Source organism: Corythoichthys intestinalis, chromosome 9 (genome assembly GCF_030265065.1).
Source record: "Corythoichthys intestinalis isolate RoL2023-P3 chromosome 9, ASM3026506v1, whole genome shotgun sequence".
In the NCBI taxonomy this organism is placed as follows: Eukaryota; Metazoa; Chordata; class Actinopteri; order Syngnathiformes; family Syngnathidae; genus Corythoichthys; species Corythoichthys intestinalis.
The window spans coordinates 41,414,642-41,440,436 of record NC_080403.1 but is presented as its reverse complement, the minus strand read 5'-3'; the positions used below and the strand labels follow the sequence as shown (position 1 = coordinate 41,440,436).

Sequence of the window (25,795 nt, the reverse complement as noted above, 5' to 3'; positions counted from 1 at the left end):
TAACTCGATTAAAAATTTTAATCGTTTGACAGCCCTTATATGAACCTATTTAATTGATAGGCTAAATGATCAATGCAAAAATACATCTGATTGACTTGTACTAACTTTCACACTGCAAATTTATAACCTCTTAATCTGATAATTTTTCTTAAATCTCGTCAAATAATTTTCTCCATTTTGTTTTGGATGACTAGAAGACTAGTTAACAGATTAATGGGTCAGATTATTCATTTTACTTTTGGTAAATATTACCATTTGTTCTTATTAAGCCAATACATCTAATGGTTGGTCACTTTTCACCAAAATCAAGGGGGAAAATGCTTTCAAATAATGTTTTGAAGAATATCAATTCTTTAATTAACATTTGTGATTTTTTTTTTTTTTTTTTTTTAAGATTATATATACCGTAATTTTCGGACTATAAACCACTATTTTTTCCCTTCATTTTGAATCCTGCAGTTTATAGTCCAGTGTGGCTTATTTGTAGATTTATTTGGGTTAGTAGGTAACACTTTATTTGAAAGCGGCGTCATAAGACCATCATAATTGTGACATGACACTATCATGTCCAATACTGAATGCCTATGACAGATGTCATTAAGTGTCATCTGGCAAACACTAACTCAGTTTATTTCCAGTTAGGATCTTTTACATCCATTCAAAAGTGAGATAATTTGCCAGGTAACACAAAATGACATCTGTTATAAGCATTCATTAATGCTCATGACAGTCATAATTATGATTGTGTCATGACAGTCTTATGTCACCATTGTCAAATAAAGTGCTACCAAATACCATAACTAGCAATTAATGAAAAAAACTGGAACAGTAACTGAAATAATTATAAGCACAGAACATGAATTTTGATTGTAATTTACATCTTAAGTGCTGCAATGCATGCTAGGAGGCATGTTGGACAACCACAGTGTTGACAGCAGGTGACAGCAGAGGTTGACTGTCTCTCCCAAGGGAGCAGTGATGGCTAAATGAAGCTTCTTGAACCAATGAAGCTTTGCAGCCAATTGGTTCAAAGCTTCATGGTGGTTCATTTAGTCTTGTGACAGTTGTATAATGCCGCTGTCAAATAAAGTGTTACTCTCTAGCAAACCGCGGACGGGCCTGGACGTGTACTTTCTTCAGCAGGGGGACACGTCTGGCAGTGCAGGATTTGAATCCCTTGCGGCGCATTGTGTTACTGTTGGTAGCCTTTGTTACTCTGGTCCCAGCTCTCTGTAGGTCATTCACTAGGTACCCACGTGTGGTTCTGAGATTTTTGCTCACTGTTTTTGTTATCATTTTGATGCCACGGGATGAGATCTTGCATGGAGCCCCAGATATAGGGAGATTATCAGTGGTATTGTATGTCTTCCATTTTCTAATAGTTGCTCCCACAGTTGATTTCTTTACACCAAGCGTTTTACCTGTTGCCGATTCAGTCTGCACCCTGGTGCAGGTCTACAATTTTTTCTCTGGTGTCCTTCGACAGCTCTTTGGTCTTGGCCATGGTGGAGTTTGGAGTGTGACTGACTGAGGTTGTGGACAGGTGTCTTTTATACCGATAATGAGTTAAAACAGGTGCCATTAATACAGGTAACGAGTGGAGCCTCGTTAGACCTCGTTAGAAGAAGTTAGACCTCTTTGACAGCCAGAAATCTTGCTTGTTTGTAGGTGACCAAATACTTATTTTTCCACTCTAATTTGGAAATAAATTCTTTAAAAAATCAAACAATGTGATTTTCTGTTTTTTTTTTCCACATTCTGTCTCTCATGGTTGAGGTTTACCCATGTTCACAATTACAGGCTTGCAACTTGCACAATTGGTGGTTGACTAAATACTTATTTGCCCCACTGTAACTAACTGCATGGAATTTTCAAAATCAACTCCACCGACTAATTAAATCTCCGCTAACTCGAAGATTAAGCCTAATGTCAAAAAAATCTGAACTTTATCTTTAAATTCACTTTGAGGGATCATAATGAGAAAAACCAAGTAGATTAAAAACAAAATGCAACTTGGAAACTGTTGCAAAGAGACCAATTTACCGCAAGACATAATATTGATTGCTCATAGCTGTCCATCACGATTGAACCGCACATGCTCATTTGTGTGCACCTGTCTATTTTTAAAAAAGGGCACCAAACCGAAAGTGAAATACATGCCTATGATGGTCTATTATAATTTTTAGTGAGTGTTATTGTCCAATTACAATTTCCCCTGCATTTGAGACAATAACAGTGGTCACTGTTTCTCTTTGTAATGTTGGGCACAATTCATTTCAGTGATCACTTTATGTGGAAAAACCCCTCCTAGATGCTTAGCATCACATATTTTGGCTGCTTTATATTTCTTTCAGAATAATATACTATTCACTTCTCACCAGACGCTTAAGAATGAAGTGATTTTCCGCGTTGGCGGGTCTGTAATGCCTCTTAGGCAGTTGAAAGATTGGCCAATTGTTTCTGTTGCTAGGTTACCCCACGTGCTATGTCTTGGCAATGCTGATGGTAGCATCTTGTTAGAAGGAATAAGAATGAAAAAGAGGACAAGGGAAATGGTATATAACATTATTTAATAATAGTACTCTATGGTGTAACCACAAAACAGTTACAAAATATACACAAGTGATGCAGTCAGTTGACAATACATTTAGTTCTTTCATATATTCTCAAATAAAAAGATTCTTTTCAGAGTGCATGGTTCAAATGCAGTCTATAGAGCAATTTATAATATATTGTTAATGATGCTGGCTTAATACAATACTTAACAAGTTCATTAACATATCCAAGACTCTTCAAACTACCAACAAGCAGAATATTTACAAACATTTACAGAACATATTCAGTGAAAACCCATCAGACTCGGTCTCAACGACCATTAATTTCTCCCTGATTAGCATGTAGCGACACATTACAACTTATTTTCAATTTTTAAAAATACATCATTATACATCTCTCGTTCACAAATAGGTGATTCACTTATGACATGAAAATAGCAAGAATCTTTTCAACGGGGAATACGTAAACCATTCTCCGAGCTTTGCGTTGTTTCTATTGCTATCATCTATACTGGCTCGAGGGGCTTCTTAATATCTGGAGCGTGCCATTTACAATTAAGGTGTGAATGTACAGTCGGAAGTCATGGTTGGTGAAGGTTTGTACAAACGCCTTGTATCGTGGCTGGAGTGTTGACAAAGTTGAGAGTACAGACAGAGCGCTCCCTGGAGGAGCGGTAAAGATTTGGTGAACCAACCAGGAAGAACACAGTTGGAAGTCAATAATGACAGTCTTGGAAGCAAGAGATCAGTTGAGTTCAAGGGCTTCCACCTCCTGCTGAGCCTACTTCCTTTAGCTTTAAAGTCCCCTCTCACGCCATCACACTTGGCCATACTCCAACAACAATGATCTGTCATGCAGAGGCCAACATCTGTGGCAGGCCTGTCTTGATGAGAAGCCAAGAAGCTCCGCGAGGCAGACATCTCAGCAGGCCTTGTGCTTGTTTACGGATCAATGCGGAACGCTAAAAGCTTGTCAGAGTGCTGGTTGTTCAAGGTTCGCAGGTCCGGCAGACGTAGCAACAGCTTTGGGAAGAGTGTGCTGTCGTCCGGCCGGCGACTCGTAATGAGCGTGCGCAGAGCTTTGATCAGGTTCTCCTGCAGCTGCTCCACTGCTCCCACATCTACTACACCAGAGCGATCTAGAGATAACAGTGGAAACTGTTAGAAATACATCTTAGACAGAAGAATGTGCTGCTCCTATGTTCATTCGCAAAGACTTACCAGCTGATACGAGCACAACAGCCATGAAAAGAGCCATCTCGTCTGGTTCCAAACCAAGAGATCCTAGCTTCTCGCTGAAATCAAACATGGCATCCAGTAAAACGCCCATGCCCAATGCCCGGAGCGATGCCAGGGAGTATGTCTGCCCATTGAGAAAAGTCACAGTCCTCTCCTTTGGGTCAAATAATGAGCAAAACCTCACCATCAGCACCTGCAAACAAACAAAGCAATCTTGGAGTCAGAAACAGGTAGAATAATCATCTCACTCAGACTTTACTCTTTGCAAAGTTTGAATAAATAATTAGTTTTGCTTTTGTGTTTGTTTTTATTTTGCAATTCTTTGAAACTTGGCAATTACTGTATATTAGGGTTGTTCCGATCATGTTTTTTTGCTCCCAATCCGATCCCGATCGTTTTAGTTTGAGTATCTGCCGATCCCGATATTTCCCGATCCGATTGCTTTTTTTTTTTGCTCCCGATTCAATTCCAATTATTCCCGATAATTTTTCCCGATCATATACAGTACATTTTGGCAATGCATTAAGAAAAAAATGAATAAAACTCGGACGAATATATACATTCATCATACAGTACATAAGTACTGTATTTGTTTATTATGACAATAAATCCTCAAGATGGCATTTACATTATTAACATTCTTTCTGTGAGAGGGATCCACGGATAGAAAGACTTGTAATTCTTAAAGGATAAATGTGACTTTGTATATTGTGACTAAATATTGCCATCGAGTGTATTTGTTGAGCTTTCAGTAAATGATACTGTAGCCATGCCCAAATGCATGATGGGAAGTGCAACCATGACAGTGCGTCGTGGCACCAACTGATATATCTTCTCTGCGTTGGGAAATAACATAGGGTGTTAAGAAAAAGATCAACTACTACCTTTCTTCCCCACATTTCTTCCCACGATTATTTTAATCGTTGGGAGAGGGATTGTGTAAGGCTTTAGCCAGTTAACAAAAGGCTGCCAAAATTCACTCTACTCATTTTACGCTGCCTTTTAGCTCTATATACTGTGTGGGTAAAACGCCGCCATTATAGATTGAACGCGACGATGCGTGAGTGGGTCATGCAGCGCATGCGTTAATTGCATTAAATATTGTAACGTGATCAATGTAAAAAATATTAATTCTCGCCGTTTACGCGATAAATTTGATAACTCTACCTTAAACTTAAAATTAAGACTCTGGAAGAGTGTAACACATTATGTCTGTAACGTTAAATACAATTAGAAAACGATTTGATTAAAAAATATATATATATTAAAAAAAGGCATGTCCGATATTTTTTTGCCGATTCCGATACTTTGAAAATGACGTGATCGGTCCCGATCGATCGGGACATCTCTACTGTATATAACATGGCCCAGTATCTATTAATCCTCAAAGCCCGATTTTTTAAATATTTTTTTCATAAATAAATTGGCTGCCATTGGCTGGCTGTGATCATTGACCCTCCCAGTCAAAATTGATTGGATGTCTGTTGCCGTCAATGGCACTGAAACATGAATATTCAACGCCAGCTATCCCAGTTAAAATGCATTTGATGTCTATTACTGTCAATGGCAGTGAATGAGTTAGCAATAACATCTGTTATTTCTGAATACTTTTACAACTGAACAAGTAGTTTCTTAAAAAGAATGGTATATGACTATAGACTCCACCATCAGTTGACAAGACAGCTCCCACAGACATTGCGCCAGCCTTCCCATAGGGGGCCGACCCAGGCGGAACGTTGAGTTGGCTTTCACAGTGATAGACACGCGCTGCGATCTAACACCAGATTTAGGTGGAAACAGGACGAAGGTTTTACTGCATACAAGCAGGCAGGAGTGTCTCAAGAGTGATTTGGTCAAGGATTCAAGGTAATTATTATATTAAATAGCACCATGCATGCACTTTGAAACATTGTGAAAAAAAAATCAATGGATAAAATTACTGTAACTTTGGCTTGAAATATTTACATAAACTGAATGATAACTGCCCGTTCTTTGCTTTTAACCAGGAATCTACTGTTTTACATTCATATCTATAGAAGTTCCACAATTTAAGCATTTATTTACAAGAATTTTCAACTTAAAAAGCTCAGTTTCGTGACGGCCGCCATGTTGGATTACACAATACCGTAACTTTTGCTTGAAATATTTATGTAAAATGAACGATATCTGTCCATTTTTTGCTTTAAACAAAGAATCTAGACTGTTTTACGTTCATATCTAAAGAAATTTCGCGATTTAAGCATTTGTTTACAAGAATTTTCAACTTAGAAGCTCTTTGTTTCGTGACCACGGCCATGTTGGATTACACAATACCTTAACATTTGCTTGAAATATTAATGTAAAATGAACCATACCTGCTCATTTTTTCCTTTTAACAAAGAATCTAGACTGTTTTACGTTCATATCTATAGAAATTCCGCAATTTAAGAATTTGTTTACAAGAATTTTCAATCTAAAAAGCTCAGTTTTGTGACGGCCGCCATGTTGGATTACACAATACGGTATATTTTGCTTGAAATATTAATGTCAAATGAACGATATCTGCCCATTTTTTGCTTTTAACAAACAATCTAGACTGTTTTACGTTCATACCTAAAGAAATTTCGTGATTCAAGCATTTATTTAACAGAAATTTCAATTTAACAAGCCATTTTTTTTGTGACGGCCGCCCTGTTGGATTTTGTATCTCTACACAATAGAGTAATCAAACCTAAGTAAATTGTGATTGTATGCAGAAAAATGCAAATTTTGCTTTTGTTCATTAAAATTAAGATGATTCTGCATTCTTTCCTCCAGTATTAAGTTTCTGATGTGAAAATTGTGTGATGTATTAGCTGTTGAAAACTTTTAAGAAAAAAAAAAAAAAATTAAATAAAAAAAATTTAAGTTGCTATTTTAGGCAAAAACGTATATGTTAAATATTGCTATTGATCCGCAAAATATAGGTGATTATCTCTGCATTATGTGATTTTTGTGCATTTAGCATAAAATTTGAGAATTTTATAGCCATTTTAAGTTTTGATGTGCTTATACAGTATAAAAAATAATTAATCGCGATTTTGTTACGGAACGACTTTGAATTTTTTTTATGTCGCTGCTCATGAAAACTCATATATGCCTAAGGGACATGCCGGTTTTGGTTTTAGGTTGCTAGCGGCTTTGGTTTGGAAAATATTTGAATTTTATGTTTTTGAAAATTGGCCCCTCAAGGTCCGGCCCATTCTCCCATCAACTGATAGTGAAGTCTATGATATTACATTCGAGGTTCCTTTTTGTGCCCGAATCCACCCCATGATTGTTACTTCGTCAAAGGAACGTACCTGAAAAGTGCCAGATTTAAGTAGCATGACTTGGTCCTGTTGGCTCAGAGTCTGGAAGCCTGGGATACTCTTTGCAAACTCCACCACTTCTTTAACAGCAGGGGTAAAACACTGGGAAAAGGACTCCCACATTTCCTGACTGGAGCGACTGGCTGGAGCCACCGGACAAGAATTTAGTGGACATGCCTGTCGCAAGGTTAAAAAAAAGGCACCAGATAAATTGACTGCCTAGCAGTGACATAAAGAAGATTGAGACAAATGAAAAAAGACTCACCAAGACTTTGGCTCCACCATTTAGCTTCCAAGGACAGGAATTTTGGTTCTGAGAATTAGTCTTCTGATTGGCTGCGTAGTGCTGAGATGAAAGACCGCCACGGACGGGACACTGATTCTGATTGGTGAAGTTGTACTTGGAATTGTTGACATTGTTATTCGTGGTGTTTTCATTATTGGTGTGGGCAACGGGACACTTTGAAGGGACGCTGTATCCCGATGTCAGCTCCGCCTGAAACGTGTGGTGTGCCTGTGCTGTTGCGTGAGGCGGGGCGTTTTCCTGCACAGGACTGTTCTGGAAAGAAGTGCCAAGATTGCTGTCGCTGGCAGGCCTTTTCAGAGGTTTCTTCTCGCTGTTTATTAAGTCGCTCTGGTAGGACTGCATTACGGAGCCTGCTCCTTCATTCGTCGGGTTCTTTGGGCTGCACTGGGTGTCGGAGGGAGGTGACATCTCCATCTCCATGGAGGCAGATTCATTAAGACTGTTCATATAGCTCTGCATCTCATCCAATAGTCTCTGCTTCTCCCGTTTGGGAATACGGCCAAAACGGACAGCTTGAGGAAGAGAAAGAGAGCATCTACTGTTAGAATATACGCGCAACAACAGCAAAAATCGGAAAACCGCTCCAAACTATTTCTAATTTAAATTTTTAGATGACAAACTCCTAAATCCACCTGGTTTGGCAGCTTCTTCCTTCTCTTCAGAATTCTACAGTCTACCCTTGCCTCTTTTTCTTTTTTTACAGCTCGTCCATTGACAGTCCTATTTATAGTTCGCTATATGCTCGCACACCTCCCCCCAGTCTCTCCGCATTCTGTCTCAAAGTTGAGCATGCCGCTCTCTTGTGTAGAAGTAGGTTACTGGGTCAACTGTTCTAAATATCATGTCTTTTGTAAATTGGCAAGAGAAACCAATGAGAGTCAGGTAAAAGAGGTGGAACATAAAAAAATATATTTAGAATGAGGGGACAAAATACATGCATGTTTTCATTCAAACAGAGTAAATGAAAACGAATAGGCAAACCATTCAAATGGGCAGGGTAAAACACATTAATCTGAACAATTGAATAGCTCTGAATAATACAGATTCCTTGCTGTGATCATCCCAATTACCTGGAGATTTTTCACTCCAACATCGTATTCTGGCTTTTTGGGGTCAACTAAAAATTTCTGCTCCAGAAAGAGATGATTTATCATCACCTAGTTTGCCCATCTCCCAAGAGGCTGGAGCCTTGCGGTGAAAAAAAATGCAATAAAGGGCAGCTTACATGTGGAATATCTGAACTGGAACACTCTGTTTCGCTATGATTAATGGAGCCAAATAACAATAACGTAAACATAAGATCGCCTTAAAACGGGGGTGAAATTGTACATCACACAGAATGCAGGATCAACAACTCTGGTGTCCCAATTGCCAAAAATAAACTATTGTTGTCACCTTTTCTCAGTGATTGATGACTACTGGGACTCTAGCTCCTTTTGCCATGAATCAAAGAGAAACGGAAGACTCCAAATTAAAGTGGAAAGGAAGTTATGTTATCTTTAGTGCTGCTATGATTAATCGATTAACTCGAGTAATTCGATTAGAAAAAAAATTCAAATAAAATTTTGCTGCTTCGAGTATTAAAGTGGCGTTGTAATGGTTTGTTTTGAAAGAGTTTGCATTCAGTTTGTTTGATTTGGGGGGATACTCTGCCGTCTAGTGGCAAGAGTGAATATAACAAAGCTCAATTCACATGGCTTCACATCCAGCTGCTCCCTGTTAAGACCAACATTAGCTAAGTTTTTGTTTTTATTCATAATTTAGTTCATAGGTATATTTAGCCTTTTTTGTGGGCATATGTGTTTGAACCATTTGTTATGAGCATTGTAAAAATAATTTAAAAATGTTAGCATATAGCTATGTAAATTAGCCAATTGTTCTTTTGTTGTTCTTTTGTCGTTTAAAGTGTCGTTGTAATGGTTTGTTTTGAAAGAGTTTGCATTTAGTTTGTTTGATTTGGGTGGATAGTCTGCCCTCTAGTGGCAAGAGTGAATATGACATAACTCATTTCACATGGCTGAATTCAGCTGCTCCCTGTTATGACCAACAATAGGTAAGTTTTTGCTTTTATTCATAGGTATATTTAGCAGTTTTTTTTTTTTGTGGGAATATGTGTTTGAACCATTTGTCATGAGCATTGTTAAAAAAAAAAAAAAAAAAAAGACGTTAGTATATTATAGCATTTAAGCTAGTGGAATTTTGCTATGTAAATTAGCCAATTGCTATTTTGTTGTTCTTTTGTCGTTTAAAGTGTTGTTGTAATGGTTTGTTTTGAAAGAGTGCATTTAGTGCGTTTGATTTGGGTGGATAGTCTGCCCTCTAGTGGCAAGAGAGAATATGATATAACTCATTTCACATGGCTGAATTTAGCTGCTCCCTGTTAAGACCAACATTAGCGAAGTTTTTGGTTTTATTCATAATTTAGTTCATAGGTATATTTAGCCTTTTTTTTTTGTGGGAATATGTGTTTGAACCATTTGTCATGAGCATTGTTAAAAAAAAAAAGAAAAAAGAAAAAAAAGACGTTAGTATATTATAGCATTTAAGCTAGTGGAATTTTGCGATGTAAATTAGCCAATTGCTATTTTGTTGTTCTTTTGTCGTTTAAAGTGTTGTTGTAATGGTTTGTTTTGAAAGAGTTTGCATTTAGTTTGTTTGATTTGGGTGGATAGTCTGCCCTCTAGTGGCAAGAGGGAATATGACATAACTCATTTCACATGGCTGAATTTAGCTGCTCCCTGTTAAGACCAACATTAGCTAAGTTTTTGTTTTATTCATAATTTAGTTCATAGGTATATTTAGCCGTTTTTTTGAAGGAATATGTGTTTGAACCATTTGTCATGAGCAAAAAAAAAAAAAAAAAAAGACGTTAGTATATTATAGCATTTAAGCTAGTGGAATTTTGCTATATAAATTAGCCAATTGCTATTTTGTTGTATTCTGGTCCTTTTTTATACCGTTTGTGGCTCACCTCAGGTATTTCAATTTTTTATGTTCCTTATCCAATTACTCAATTATTCGAACTAACTAGTTATTGATTAGTCGACTACTAAAATAATCGATAAGAGGCAGCCTTAGTTATGTTTCTTACCATCTCTGGACATGCCCACGGAGAGACACTTCTTAAAGCGGCAGTGTTGGCAGCGGTTTCGGTTCATGCGCATGATGAGACAGTTTTCATTCTTCACGCACATCTTGTAGTGGATATTCTGCTGAATGCTGCGTCTGAAGAAACCCTGGACAAAGCACAAGAAGAGTGAAATGTTTCGCAAAAACGCAAACAGGCAGGTGGACATCATTATTGCATTGTTGAGCTCACCTTGCAACCCTCACAGGCGTGGACACCGTAATGGAAACCAGATGCAATGTCCCCACACACCTTGCATAAAAGCACCATACCACCTGTTTCTGTGAAGATAGAGGTGTTGGGCTCGTGATATAAGAAAGGGAACAAAGAATGAAGGGTTCAGGTAGGGGAATACTGGGCGAGTACTTACTAGGGAAGGTGCCAGTAAATCCACAAGGTCTTTTGGCCACCGTGGGATGGCTGTAGGTGGCCGATGACACTGTCGTAACTTGGGCAGCTGGAGCATTGTTCACTTCTGGAAATTGGAAGACCATTTTCGGGGAAGGCGTCCCTCCTCTTTGTTCCCCTCCCTGCTTCATGGCCCCAATCTCCTGAAAGGAGACACCCTCTGGGGATGAGGGCTGTGAGTGGGAGGAGGGTGACTGGGTCTGGTATCCACTAGAGGGGCTGCCAGGACTTGGGCTGGCACTGCCAGAGGATCCAGCATAAAGGATGACACCACCTGAGGAACACACAAAGGGGTGCGGAGAAAAAAACCTCAGTTGACCCATATTCTCTTTTGACACTTTCTGGGCAAACATTTAGCTACCCCCCGATCACTTTTGAGACAGCTAAACATAACAATGAATATTGTTTTAGGCCCCATGTAGGACAACTATGACCTGGTTCTCTGTAAGCCAGATTTTTCTCCCCAAAATGTACCAATGCTGTAGTCAATCATCCATTTTCCAGTGATATATACTATAGAAGGAATATGGAACTTAAGTTGAAACCTTTGGCATTTGGCCTGACATACAATACCACATCTGAGGAATTGTAATGAATACAAAACGTTGAATCCACAAACGTATTATGAACACTTACAGTACATCACAATTTTCATACATTTTCTACTAAATAACACATTAACCATTTGAATATTTTAAAGCAGTGGAATTAATATAACAGTAATGTCAATTTGTTTGAACCCTTTAATGCCTGCAATACGAAGCAATTTTCAGAGAATCACAAAATTTGAAAAATAAGGTCTTAATGAAACCTTTCTTTCAAATTTGTAAAAAAGAAAAAAAAATAGTATGTGTAATAAGCGCTCTAATATCTATTACCCTGAATCCTGTTTTTTTTCTCTCTCATGGAACCTGCAGATGCATGACTTGACTTGCATCCATTATTTTTCTTTGAGGAAAGATATTTCAAAATTCTGAATTAGTCTCAAAATCGTGAAATTCTAAGTGTATCAAATGGGATACATTTGGCAAGAAAGGGTTAAGTATTACTATAACTATTCATATCCTTAATTTCAGAGGTGGGTAGTAACGCATTACATGTACTGCGTTACATTTACTTGAGTAACTTTTTGAGTGAAAATTACTTCTAAGAGTAGTTTTACTGTTTTTACTTTTACTCAAGTAGAATTGTGAAGAAAAATCGCTACTCTTACTCTGCTACTTTGGGCTACACAAGTCTTTATATTTTCCTCTTTATTCTTCATAGTAGATTTTTTTTTTTTTTTTGCTAGCGATGCCAAGAGTAGCACGACCAATTTCACCAATGACACGTCACAACAAAAATCACATGACTCCATTACACAAATCTGACGCATTCTACGATCGAGCCAGCCTGTTCGATCACGTGGCGTCTTTAAAGCACTGTAAAAAATGAATTATTTAACATAGATGGCTTCCCTCAACATGACTCAAAAGCGCAGATTTAAAGCTCTCTCCCAGTTTTTATTTGGCACCGATTGACCAAGGAATACCGGATATAAGATCTTTTTAATTTCATAATAGCAACTATGAAGAGAACTATTTACTATTCAAACTAGGAGCTATTTTCTCCACTAGAGGGCCCTCATGCTCTTAAGACGAATAATGCTTCATTTATGTCTTTTTTTTCTCCTCCGGAAGTCAATTATTATTATTATTATTTTTTTTTGGCTTAATATGGTTATTTAATGGGTTATTGTACAGCAGGGGTGTCCAAAGTTTTTGCAAAGGGGGCCAGATTTGGTGTGGTAAAAATGTGGGGGGCCGACCTTGGCTGACGTCCTTTACGTAGAACAATATATTTTAGCAAGCCATTCTGTGTGTCACATTTGCTTTATTTTTTTTTTTTAATTAATAATTTCAACAATTTCGCAACCAGCCTTTGTGGCGTTCTCTTTCGACTCTCGGGCTCTTGCGAAATACTGCTACTGTGAAATTAAACTAGCTTCAAGTTGCTTCAATTTCTCGCTACGTATCTTCCCTGTAATCTTGTCGTACATGTCAGCGTCTCCTTTTTGGTAATATCGCCTCACACTGAACTCTTTAAAAACAGCGACTGTCTCTTTGCAAATGAGACAGACACAGTTGTTGCGTATTTTGGTGAAGTAAAAGTCAAATTTCTAACTATCCTTGAAGCATCGGCCATCGCAGTCAACTTTCTTATTTTTGTTGATTGTCGCCATTTTAGAAAATTGGGAGTAAAAGGTCACACGGGTAATGTTGCTTAGAGTGCTGCTGCCTTTTAATGGGTAAATGAGGAGCAGCATTTAGTGTGCAAGCTACTTCATATGCTGGTAGCAGTACTGCTGACAAATTTATTAAGTCTGTGTGCGGGCCAGACGTTATTGATTTTATGACAGAGGCTGGGGGCCGAATGAAATTGGACCAAGGGCCGCATTTGGCCCCCGGGCCGGACTTTGGACATGTCTGTTGTACAGTATCATTATAACAACAGTTCATATACAGTAGATACGTTTGTGCTGAGAGAGAAAAATACCATTGTTTCCAAAAAAAAAATCCAACAAAAATAAGCAGTTACTCACAATTTTACTCATTACTTGAGTATATTTTTCACCAAATACTTTTTGACTTGTACTTGAGTCAATTTTTTGGATGACTACTTTGACTTTTACTTGAGTAATAATATTTTAACGCTACCCCACCTCTGCTTCATTTACAGTACCGTGTTGCTGACTGTAAATTCATGTACGCTATACGCGCTATAAACTGGCCTTTGTCTCTGGATGTCACATCAAGTTGGAAATGCCCTATTACCCCTGAATGCAGCTTCCCTGCGGCCATCCCCCTTGTTGTGCAGACAGTTTTCTTCCCACAAGATAAAAGACTCCCTCTCACGTGCAGCATGAGCCTGCCAACTCCCTCCCCGCCTGCTCGCTTTCACTTCAGCACAGTTCTTCTTATGCCTTCTGCCACCCCTCCCTTCGTCTCCATTCTCCTCCCCTCCATTCCTCTCTCCCTCCCTCCCACCCGCTCCTCTTTGGCTCTGAGCACGCAGACCCATCTATCCGCCAGCCACCTGACCGCCAGCTCACATGGACTCTTGACACAGTTCCCGCCCGGCTCACAAGGCTCTTTTGCGCAGTCTCGTGTAGACAACAGCAGCAGTAAAATAATAAGCGCTAGGGCAAGATCACGTTGGGAATACTGAGGCTATTAATGCAGCATGCAGGAAACTGCTACCTAAATGGCTACATTTCAAATAGTCATTTGGCAAACAATGCAGAGGGTTATGGAATGGTCAAATAATAACATGTTTGGTATCAGTGAATATAAAAGAGACCCCTATTAGACTATTTGAATTACAATTAGGCTGAATGTGTCTGTAAATTGATACCTTATACTAAATAGAAGCAGTTTGATCATGACATTTAGTCTTTTTGTTTGGAAATTGTCAGCGAAAACCTATGTTGTGTACAATAATTCGCTCCTATCTTAATTACTATGAATTTACTGTTTGGTCTAGCAGATTACTTGTAAATAAATCCTTACCCTTGGATCATTGCCACTATCATTTATGTGTACATTTACCACTGATGACCTTGAATCAGGCACTTGCTCGAGTGCTTCCTCTCCTTGGGGAAACGTGCTGCATTTCTTTTCAGCTTTAAATGCCTCCTTCTTAATTCCTGCGCTTACACGTGTCAACAGTGAGTGAGTGCAAGGTAGTCGTGGCTTACTGCCATGTGTGGCTCTGACTTCACCAACATGCATGTGTTGTTGTTTCCTGAAGTCTGTTTGCGCGCGCGTGCGTGAACAAGGTCAAGTTTTACGAACATGTGTATCGCCTGAGTCACGCCGGCCTTCACATGGCCTACACATTTCCTGTCTTCATTCAGCAGAACGCTCTCCACCCACTACCTCCTGTAAAAACATCCCCTATACTACTCGCCCTAAACAACTTCCTGGAATCCAGTTTGACTGGGTGCCAAAGTGAGCTCTTGGAATACGGCGACGCAGTCATGCACAAGTTGAGACACGTGATCTGTAGACTTGCACAGGGTCGGAAGAACTATACAATAAACCAAACAAACCACCCCCTCACTCTTTCCAGTTTTTCCTGACTTGTGCTCTCGTGTACTCCCGCCTCTGAGGCATATGACCATGGTAAGTTTACTGTATAAACATTAATTTCAGATCATGACTCACAGAGAAACCCCCTCACCTTACTAGCCCCCCCCAGCCCATGTTCTGTGTGAACAGTCGTACATGTGTGGTAAACCCTAATCCACGTGCAAAGGCTGGCCTTACGTCTACTTATGAAAACGGATGGTTCTGTATTGGCAGCGAAGTGTTATATGGTTATATCTGACCAATTCTCATGAACAACACAGTTTGCAATTTAACTAAACAAAGAGGTGGGTTGTACCAATTTCATTCGCAGAAAAAGTATTTCTTTGTTATCTGGTCAAGTCAATATTGACTCTAGATGTGACTTGATGAGTTTGTGTCTCCGTCATCTGAAATGAATGTTTTTGGAAGCGTCGGGTACATTTGTGACGCATTCAGATATTCAGACGCACATGTTAACACCTGCCCAGCGATTGCCTGACAATCAGTCTCACCCAAACTCAGTCAGGATAAGCTCAAGCCTTGTGACCCTGAATAGGATAAGTGGGAATCGGGTAGATAATGGATGGACGTAGACACTTTGAGCAATTCAATTTGAATACCACAGTTCATTATTTAACTTTTACAGACCCATGGGTTAACATTTTCGGACAGATTGTAGGATATGTGCCTTTAGATTTATAGAGCACTCATTGACCTCACTGGCTGCAATTGACGGCGCTTGGCGTCCAATCCATTTCAACTCAGCCCTCCAAGTCAAAATGGATTGGACGCCGAGCGCCGTCGAGTGCACAGAAACGAGAGCATTCGCAGTCAGTCATCCCAGTTTAACCTCTTCAGACCTAAGCGTGCTGCTGAAGGACATGACTTGTTCGCGTCTCTAAACCAATAAATACACTGAACTTATTTGCTATTGCTACTTCTAGGAGATGATTGGATGAAACTTTACCCATCGAGATCAAATCATGCGTTTTGGCATGCCCTCGTTGCTATTTTTGGCTCTTTGAAAATGGCTGACCGCGCCTTCAAAAAGGATAACATCAAGTGCTCATTTCCCATTAAAAACACATTCACATTAAAATCTTAAAAAATATATATAAAAGCATCAAATATCCCCGACAAAAAAACCACTTTATTCTAGTGAAGATCAGCGCTTTTTTTTTTTTTTTTTTGCCCAGCAAAACAAATGCGGGTCTGAAGGGGTTAAAAATTATTGAATGTCTATCATTATCATGGGAAGATAATGTATTAATCTCTGTTAAATTAGAACAACAATACCATTACCATTAACATAACTATGTAAAACAACTTCAGTTTTCAGTAATTTTGGCGACGCTAGTGGACAAAAGCGGTAGTGTTTTGCCAATTTTCCCATGAGGGCCTGCATCAATGTCGAAAAGTCCTGATCTCCCCGTCACCTACGGTCGGACTTAAGTATATTTGTGTTTCCACTGGCTGTGTGAAGGATCAATAGCGATGAGTTAAAGAATGTAATTTTGGCTAAACAATATCATATGACGACGAGCACATTTGCAGTTTTTTGTGTGGCACGGTTCCCACCACCTTCCTTGATGTTGCTTAGTGCCAGTGAAAGTGGTACAGACCCTCTATGACCGTGACAGAGGTGTCATTCAACTACTTGTAAGTCGATGTTTAATAAGAATGTTTATTAAAGATTGAAAAGTTATTGAGTGCGGCTTTAAAAAAAGGGAAAAAGCAATTTTAGTGTGTTTTTTGGAGGCCGTAAATGGATCTTATTTCTGTTTTATTCATTTAATGTTATTAAAAATAATGTTATTCATTAATATGAAAAGTATATAAAATCATGATTCATTTTGGCATCTATGCACATCACATTTTGGATAATGTAGGCCACAAAGCTCACCTCACTAATAAGACTGAGCAGCAGTTTGTAACTCAAGAGTTGGGGCACTCATTAGTCAAAGTATCACTTCAGAGAGTGTTTGCTCGCACTCTAAGTATAGATTCATCATATTATTTTAATAGCGACAACACTGTTCATGTGCATTGTTTCATACTTGAAAAATAAAAGTTACAGCTCAGGACTTGCTAGTAGAAAAGCCGATCGTAGCAGATGGACATGTTTTAATTCACTATAATAGGATGAACACATGTCTACTACACTTGAGTGTTACTGCTAACGTGCAGCTTATTGACCAGTCCTGTTAACCCTTTATCAGGTTCGCATTTGACTCATTGGATGCCAGTGACGGCACTAAACATCCTGTCTATTTTGACTGGCTGAGGCTGGCTGCGTAGCGCCGTCAATGGCACTGAAAGATGATCATCCCAGTTCAAATAGATGTCTAACTCTGTCAATGTCAGGCAATGGGTTATACTAGAGAATTTAAAGTATAATAATAATTTAATAAATAACCAGAGTCATAGACTTCATAATGTATTGACGGCTCAGATCGGTCATGCAGTGCGCCTTGCATTCAAGAAGGGGGTCGCCCACATCAATAGAAGCTATTCACAAACACACGCACGCAGCGATCTAACGCCGGATTTCTGTTGAAAAAGTACGAAAGCTGTACCGGTACAAACAGGAAGGATTGTCTCAGGAGTGATTTGTTCAAGGATTCAAGGTAATTATTACATTTTTTGTACCATGCATGTATTTTGAAATGTGAAAAAACTTAATGGGAGAAATTAGCCGCCCCTGCATTGGCTACTTAGTTCGTAATATTTACTTAAAATAAATGCTAACTGCACGTTTTTGTTTTTTTTTTGCTTTTAAACAAGAGTCGTTTTACGTCCATATCTATATAGAATTCGGGGATCTAAGCATTTATTCACAAGAATTTTTAACGGAAAAGCTCTGCTTACATCAGGCGGCCGTTAGCTACATTCACTAACAGACTTGCATTGTACTTCGACATATTTACGTAAAATAAAAGCTAACTGTAGGGTCATTTTGCTTTTAACCAAGAATCGAGACTGTTTTACGCCCATATCTATAAAGAATTCCAGGATTTAAGCATTTATTCAAAAGAATTTTCACCGGAAAAGCTCTGTTTACATCAGTTGGCCACTAGCTACATTCACTAACAGACTTGCATTGTACTTTGAAATATTTACGTAAAATAAACGCTAACTGCACATTTTTTTTTTTTTTTTTTTTTTGCTTTTAACCAAGAACCGAGACTGTTTTAAGTCCATATCTATAAAGAATTCGGGGATTTAAGCATTTATTCACAAGAATTTTCAACTAAAAAAGCTCTTTGTCTGTGATTCCACTCGGTCAGCTTTGACAATGCAAGCCCCCAATGCATCGGCCCCGCGCCCCATGTAACCTCAAGTGAAGTCTATGCCACAGTGTATTTTTTATTTTAATTCATTTTATTATTTTTTTCTTTTTATGAACGGTATCTTAATTCATAATCATATTTATTCATAAAAATAATCATATAACAATACAATTAAGATTAATAATATATAATATTTATAATACATATTTGGATACTACATTTTGTGTCATGATATTGGCAATTATTATTATATTATTTTTCAAAGTCGTTAATAATTAATGTAATTTTTTCGTATTTGTATACAATTATAAATTTATAAATTAATACCATGTCAATAAAACAAAATTAATGGAACTAAAAATGAATAAAAAGAGAAATACACCCTGTAGACTGCCCCAGGTAACACTCTTTGGATTTTTTTTTCATAGCATTTAACTCATTGCATGCCTTTGACGGCTATAGACGTCCAATTCATTTAAACTCAGAGGACTAGCCGTAAATGCTCATATTTCAGTGATCCATTTAAAATTGGACGTCTCACGTCATCAGTGGACGCCAATGATAAAATAAAAAGAAATCATTTGTGCATGAAAGGGTTAAAACACTCTGACCCACTGACTAAAGTCGTTGCGCATACAGTGGAATCCCCGTGTTGGCCCTTGGAGCGAGCGAGCGTGCACGCGCCTGTTCCGAGAGGAGCGTCTGCGAGGGGCGGGGCTTAACGAAATCATGCGCAGCACGTGGACCAAGAGCTTGCTACACGTGCTGGCCGCTCGATATGGGGCGGGGCCGGGCTCGTGTTGGAAATCGGCCGCATGATAACGAGTATTATCACCGCCGCCTCTACCCATGATGCACCGGACTTAGAAGGCATAGCACATGAAACGACCTAGGGGACTTAGCATGGCCCCATTGGGATTTCCGCGTGATTTTAGAGACGATACTTCTTCCACATCACCATATTATGTGCTTCATAACACGAAAAGGTCACCATTAACTAGTCGCACGAGTAAAAAGAGGAGTGGGAGGGGGTATGGGAATCCTCATGCTCAGGGGGCATTTTAGGTCTCACTCCATGTGAGTTTGTTTACATGCAATGTTCCAAGAGGCAAATGTCAAAAGGGATTTAAGCTCCATAAAAAGTCCTCTCATGAAGAACACGCAGCTGCAAGCATTTATTTTCTTTCCCAAAATATGTCCCTGTACTCCCGCGCTTGCAGCTGTCAGTCAGATGGTCTGAGTATATTCATTGACATTTCCCATATAAATATCTTTTTATATGTGGAATTGACAAACTACGTGTACAAGTCCCCATTTATAACCACATAAATGAAACAATTACTACTGACACACTTGTGTGTTAATAGATGCACACTTACCTCCGGGGCTATTCTCCATGTCTCCAATCAAATAAAACAAACGTTGCTTCCCTTCTTCTCGTGTTTTTAGCGCCTCTGCTGACCGCCGAGGAGTTTGGTAGACACAGGTGAAAGAGTCCTGAACCGCCAAGGCATACAAAACGTATCCCACAGATCAAAAGAGCAGGGATCTACACAGTGCATTGGTAGAAGGGGATCTTGAGAAAATCCGACCACCAGAGCAAAAACTCTTAAGAAGGAGAAAATAGAGCAATGTTGTATTCAATCCAAGAAGAAGAAAAAAAAAAACTCCGAGGTGAATAGCACTGCACGGGTGTGCTCCTCAAAGGGGTTGTGTCACACTGAACTGCTTGTACAGTCACCATGAAAACATGATTAGAGTGCAAGTAGTTTAAACACACCCCACTCATCAATAAGCAACACGCGTCCTGAAAATAACCAGCACGTTTTCAGGTGCCTGACAAATGTGACCGTTTTTTTCCCCCTTTCCTTTTCTCGTGTCCCCTCCACCGCCCGTTTGTTGATGCGTCTCTCTCCTTCTCTCTCTTTCTGCCCTCACCCTCCTCCTCCTCACTCCCCCACTCCGATCGCTCGTGCTCGGCCTCTCATTGGCTGAGGCCCCCACTGCTCGGAGACGGCACATTGGGCTGTTTGCACATTGGAATGCTGCTTAAAGCTCTGCTGCATGTGCGCATGGCATGTGAGCCAGCTCTGCCCTACTGACACACATTTTATGCAAATAGGCTGCCTGGGCTCGCAGCTAGGTGGGGGATGCGAGTGAGAGTCGGAAAGATGTCCCACTCGGTGTGAAATGTTCCATCTGTTGTCGGAGGGAAGTGCAGCTTTCACACTTAGGGCAGTGATTCCCGACCACCAGTATTTGTGTGTTGTTAGATTCAGGAGAGACTTACAGTCATGTGAAAAAATGAGGACAGCCCATTAAAAATTCAGTTCTTTATTAAGAAATGCTCACATATCAATGTCTGAGCTTGTTTTTCTTTATCTCTGGAAAATACATTTATTTAATTGTAAGTAAACAACAAAATGTATCATTGTTTTACTCATTAAACCAAATTTATCAACAAAAATGCAAATTCTAACTGAGGAAAAAGTTAAGACACCCTACCACCATAAGCGGAGTTTAAGGGGGGGCCGAAAAGTGGCATTGCATGTAATTGACTTTACTGTATGCCGTCTTTACTATATACATATATATATATATATCAGAGGTTGCGCTAGGTTTTTTCGTTGTCTGTCATTTTGACTGACAGGGTCATAAAAATCCAGTCATAATCTATTTTTACCCGTCACTTAAATTTAAAAAAATTATGATAATGACATTGTGGTGACTTTGTTTGGCATAATTCACCTTCCGTACTTATGTGTCCATTTGGCCAAGCGCGTTAGCGGCTACGACACAGTCACGTGACAGAGACACTTAAGAGCCGCGCGCGTTCCGGCTTGAATAGAGAGTTCACAGAGAGCAGCAGAGCTAAAGCGGCTGGACACAGCAATTCGAGCTAACAAGACTCTTAACATTTTAGTTTTCATTCATTTTAAATTAATATTCTGTCCGAACAAGCTTAACAGAGAATCCACACCGTGCCATCACACATCAAGCAGATGAATATGTAATTTTTCTCCGCAGTGACAAAAAAAAAATGACTGTGGCCCCAGTAGGTAGGTAGCCTACCATAATGTAGCATATGGAACAATGAAATTAACAGTTCACCTGCTGTGGCCTGAACGTAGTTTCACACCTTCCTCCTGGTGCGCATGGACTTGAATTGCGTGCCCGCTTGTGCAGTCCCTGTTTTTTCACCTCTTTTATCAACACCATCGTCGTTTTGGGGCTTTTTGAACAAACTTCGGACACTCAGTTGCCTTGACGCTTTTCAGACTAAGGCAAACGACGTCATGCATCAAGAGAGACAATAGCTAATTAATATGCTCGCTCGCCACCCTGTGGTCTGGGGTGTGAATTGCAACCTGTCAAAATGACAGGTGGACTTCAGTTTTTTCCGTCACCGTTTTAAAAAATCGGTCAACGACGGAAAATATTCGGTTAACGCGACCCCTGATATATTTATATATTAGGGCTGTCAAACGATTAAAATTTTTAATCGAGTTAATTATAGCTTAAAAATTAATGAATCGTAATTAATCGCAATTAATCGCAATTCAAACCATCTATAAAATATGCCATATTTTTCTGTAAATTATTGTTGGAATGGAAAAATAAGACACAAGATGGATATTTACATTCAACATACGGTACATAAGGACTGTATTTGTTTATTATAACAATAAATCAACAAGATGGCATTAACATTATTAACATTCTGCTAAAGCGATCCATGGATAGAGGGACTTGCAGTTCTTAAAAGAAAAATGTTAGTACAAGTTAGAGAAATTTTATATTAAAACCCCTCTTAATGTTTTCGTTTTAATAAAATTTGTAAAATTTTCAATCAAAAAATAAACTAGTAGCCCGTCATTGTTGATGTCAATAATTACTTACACAATGCTCATGGGTGCTGAAGCCTATAAAATCAGTCGCACCCAAGCGCCAGCAGAGGGCGGCAAAACTCCGTAAAACACAACAAGTGAGCGTTTCACTGTACTGTCATTTAAATCTGTCTGAGCGTGGCATCTGCGTTAATTGTGTCAAATATTTTAACATGATTAATTTAAAAAATTAATTAACGCCCGTTAACGCGATAATTTGACAGCCCTAATATATATATATATATATATATATATATATATATATATATATATATATATATATATATATATATATATATATACAGTTGAACAGTTGAACAGCAATAAAACAAACAACAAAAATGAATGAAATGAAGGAAAAGATATTTTTATAATGGGTCAAAATGATTTTTCGAACAGATCATGTAACGAGCACCTTAGACGGTCATTTGCTTTGCATATTATTTTCAAAACTACAAAGACAAAAAATTACGGGAGGGCAATTTTATTTTTCAAATGATTTTTTTCTTTGTTTGAAATTTTTTTTTTTTTTTAATTGAAGCAACTTTTTGGGGGGGATTGAATGATTTAGACACAAGTGTCACACAAAAACTTTTTAATGAAAAATTAAGTGTTCAAATGCAAATATTTGAGTCTCAAATATTTTTTTGCATTCAAAAACTTTTTATCTATGATTGAAATTTTTCTTTTTTGAACGAAGTGATTTTTCTTTTGAAAATATATATTTTTTGTGTGAAGGTACTTATTTTTCGATTGAATAATAAAGACACAGATGTCCTAGCCAAAATGTGGCCCAAACGCAAAACATTACTTCAATCAAAAAAGTTGCTTCAACCAAAAAAAAAAAACTGACTTCGAACAAAAAAAAAAAAAAAAATTCAAAGAAAGATAGCTTTCAAATGCATTTTTTTAGTTTGAAATTTATTTTTTTTGATTGAAGTGACTTTTTTTTTAATTGAAAGTATATATTTTGATTGAAGCAACTTTTTTTGGGATCGAATAATGAAGACACAAATCTACCTCCATATAGCTCCGCCCAGGGGATACAAATTTTGACTGGGGTAACTACATTGGCATGACACCAGCGGGCGTACCATATTTAATGGATGACGAGCTTGGCAAAAAGTATAGCTGTCCTAAGCAGCCTGATTTAGAATTCCCCTCAAGAATGATGGGAAACAAAAAAAACGCTCATTTTCAACTTATTATTATAAATATTCTTGAAAGTTAATTTTATGGCTGACACTGCATTTTGGGGTCATCAACATGTTGTGCCCCCCCCCCCCCAAAATTCAAACTCCGCCTATGCCTACCACCTAATAGCTAGTGTTACACCCTTACCTGCAGTGAGATGCTTTTTGTAGCCATCTACCACTCTTTAACATCGATCTAAAGAAAGTTTTCCACACTCAACCCAGGATACTTTCAGCTGTGAGATATTTGAGGGGTTTCTTGCATGTACAGCCCATTTCAAGTCACCCCACAACATTGACTCGGCCATTCCAGGACTCTCCATTTCTTTTCAGCTTGTCCTTGGTGGATTTACTGGTATTTTTTGGGTCGTTGTCATGTTGCAGGGTCCAGTTTCGCCTTGGCATTAATTTTTTCACAGATGATCTCACGAGTTCCTCAAGCACCCTCTGATACACGATAGAGTTTATGGTGGATTATATGATGGTGAGCTGGCCAGGTCCTGCTCTAGCAAAGCATCCCCAAACCATGACACTTCCACCTCCATGCTTCACAGTTGGTATGATGTTCTTTTCCTGAAATGCTGTATCGGGTTTATGCCAAACATGTCCTCTGTTCTGGTGTCCAAATAATGCAATTTTAGATTAAATCTGTCCAAAGAACATTATTCCAGAAATCCTGGTCTTTTTCAACATTCACTCGGGCAAACTTCAGTCTGGCCTTCATGTTCTTCTTGGAGAGCAAAGGTTTCCTCCTTGCACACCTCCCATGAAGGTTAAAACTGAACTGTGTTTATGATTTTAAAGGCATGCACTTTCACATGTTTTGTAGCAAGAGCCTGTTGTAGGTCCCGTGATGACATTTTAGGGTTTTTGGAGACATCTTTTAGCATCTTGCGGTCAGCTCTCAGGGTGAACTTGCTTGGACATCCAGACCTAGGCATGCTGGCAGTTACTTTGAATGCCCTCTACTTGTAGACTATTTTCCGGACAGTGGAATGGCGGATTTTAAATTCTTTTGAGATCTTTTGAAATCCCTTACCAGATTCATAAGTGTCTACACTCTTCTTTCTGAAGGCCAGAGACAGCTCCTTTGACCTCACCATGGTGTTCTCTCTCACTTTAACAGTCAGTCACTGTTGAAAGTATTCTTCGTTGAGTAGTGGGACAAACTTTCTTCAGACCGATGTCAAAGACGATGTAGATGGCTACAAAAAGTGTCACACTGAAGGTAGGGGGTAAAAGGGGGTAACACCAGCTATTAGGTGGTAGGGTGTCCTAACCTTTTCCTCAGTTAGAATATGCATTTTTGTTAATATATTTGGTTAAATGTGTAAAACAATTCTAATTGTTGTTATTTACTTGCAATTAAAGCACTTTCTTTTACAGGGATAAAGAAAAACAAGATCAGATGTGAACATTCCTTAATAAAGAACTGAATATTTAATGGGGTGTCCTACTATTTCCACATGACTGTATATGTGTTCTGCGGGAAATTTTCTGTTATTTAGGCTTCATCTATACAAAGGCAAATAGCGACCTAAAACGTGTAATTACTTAAGCCTCTTTCACACATACCTGAACTCCGGTAAATTCCCGGGATTGAAGCGGGTCGCCCTTATGTGTGAAAGCAAATGACACAGAAATGACGCAGACATTAACAGGGTCATGTCCTAATAAAATGTCCAGGACTTACTCGGGACACGGCATGTGTGAAAGCAGCCGTGGAATTCCAGGGTCACAGCGCGAAGGCTGATGATCTAAATATTATGGCGGGAGAATCGTCATATCCTTTTTCTTCGCAGTAAGACGAAAAGCGGTAAACGAACATCGCAATTAGCAACATGGCAAACTGGAAATAGCAAAATTAAACTGGAAACTTAACAAAATGAAATTGCTTGTGGAATAGGACCCGCAAAATATAGACTCATGGGCCGCAAGTTTAAGACCCCTGTCCTAAATTTAAGGGGGTGGGGGGATCATAGTTACTCAAAGACAGACACTATAACAAGGACGCACGTTCACTATTAACAGAGTACTGCGGTGCATTTTAAAAATCTACAGGTAATTCACTCCCTCATATGCCTCATAATATCTGTAAGTGTCAAAAAATGGCCACTTACATAGTGTTACTTTCAGTTTTGCAAAGTATTGTGTTTAAATTAAAGTTCCGAATAGGTACCATCATTACAGCAAATGCTGACACTCAAGTATGTGTCTAATGTCTAAAGTACACAGAGTCATTAGGAATTTAAAGCATGTAATTTTCCTTTACCGGTACCAACGATATTACAGTATTCTTCATTGGTGAAAACCCTAAACTCAATGTCTTCACGAACTGACGTGCGATGAAA

General features: G+C 38.7%; 1 protein-coding gene across 1 annotated transcript; it reads right to left on the bottom strand.

Moving 5' to 3' along the window:
- Window positions 1–3,021: 3,021 nt before the first annotated feature.
- Window positions 3,022–20,289, bottom strand: nr1d4b (nuclear receptor subfamily 1, group D, member 4b). The gene is made up of 8 exons (XM_057846363.1): window positions 19,744–20,289; window positions 10,928–11,239; window positions 10,750–10,838; window positions 10,522–10,666; window positions 7,389–7,942; window positions 7,115–7,300; window positions 3,777–3,987; window positions 3,022–3,694 (listed from the first exon to the last, which is right to left on the bottom strand). The coding sequence occupies exons 1-8, from the start codon at window positions 19,760–19,762 to the stop codon at window positions 3,498–3,500; spliced, it is 1,713 nt and encodes a 570-aa protein (XP_057702346.1). The 5' UTR covers window positions 19,763–20,289; the 3' UTR covers window positions 3,022–3,497.
- Window positions 20,290–25,795: the final 5,506 nt, after the last annotated feature.

What these genes read in the sequence shown, in the direction of transcription:
- nr1d4b (XM_057846363.1), bottom strand. An exon ending in ACGCCTGTGAGGGTTGCAAG is followed by an intron (nt 10,667 to 10,749) that starts GTGAGCTCAACA and finishes TGCTTTGTCCAG; the next exon opens with GGTTTCTTCAGACGCAGCAT. An exon ending in ATGGTGGAGCCAAAGTCTTG is followed by an intron (nt 7,301 to 7,388) that starts GTGAGTCTTTTT and finishes ACCTTGCGACAG; the next exon opens with GCATGTCCACTAAATTCTTG.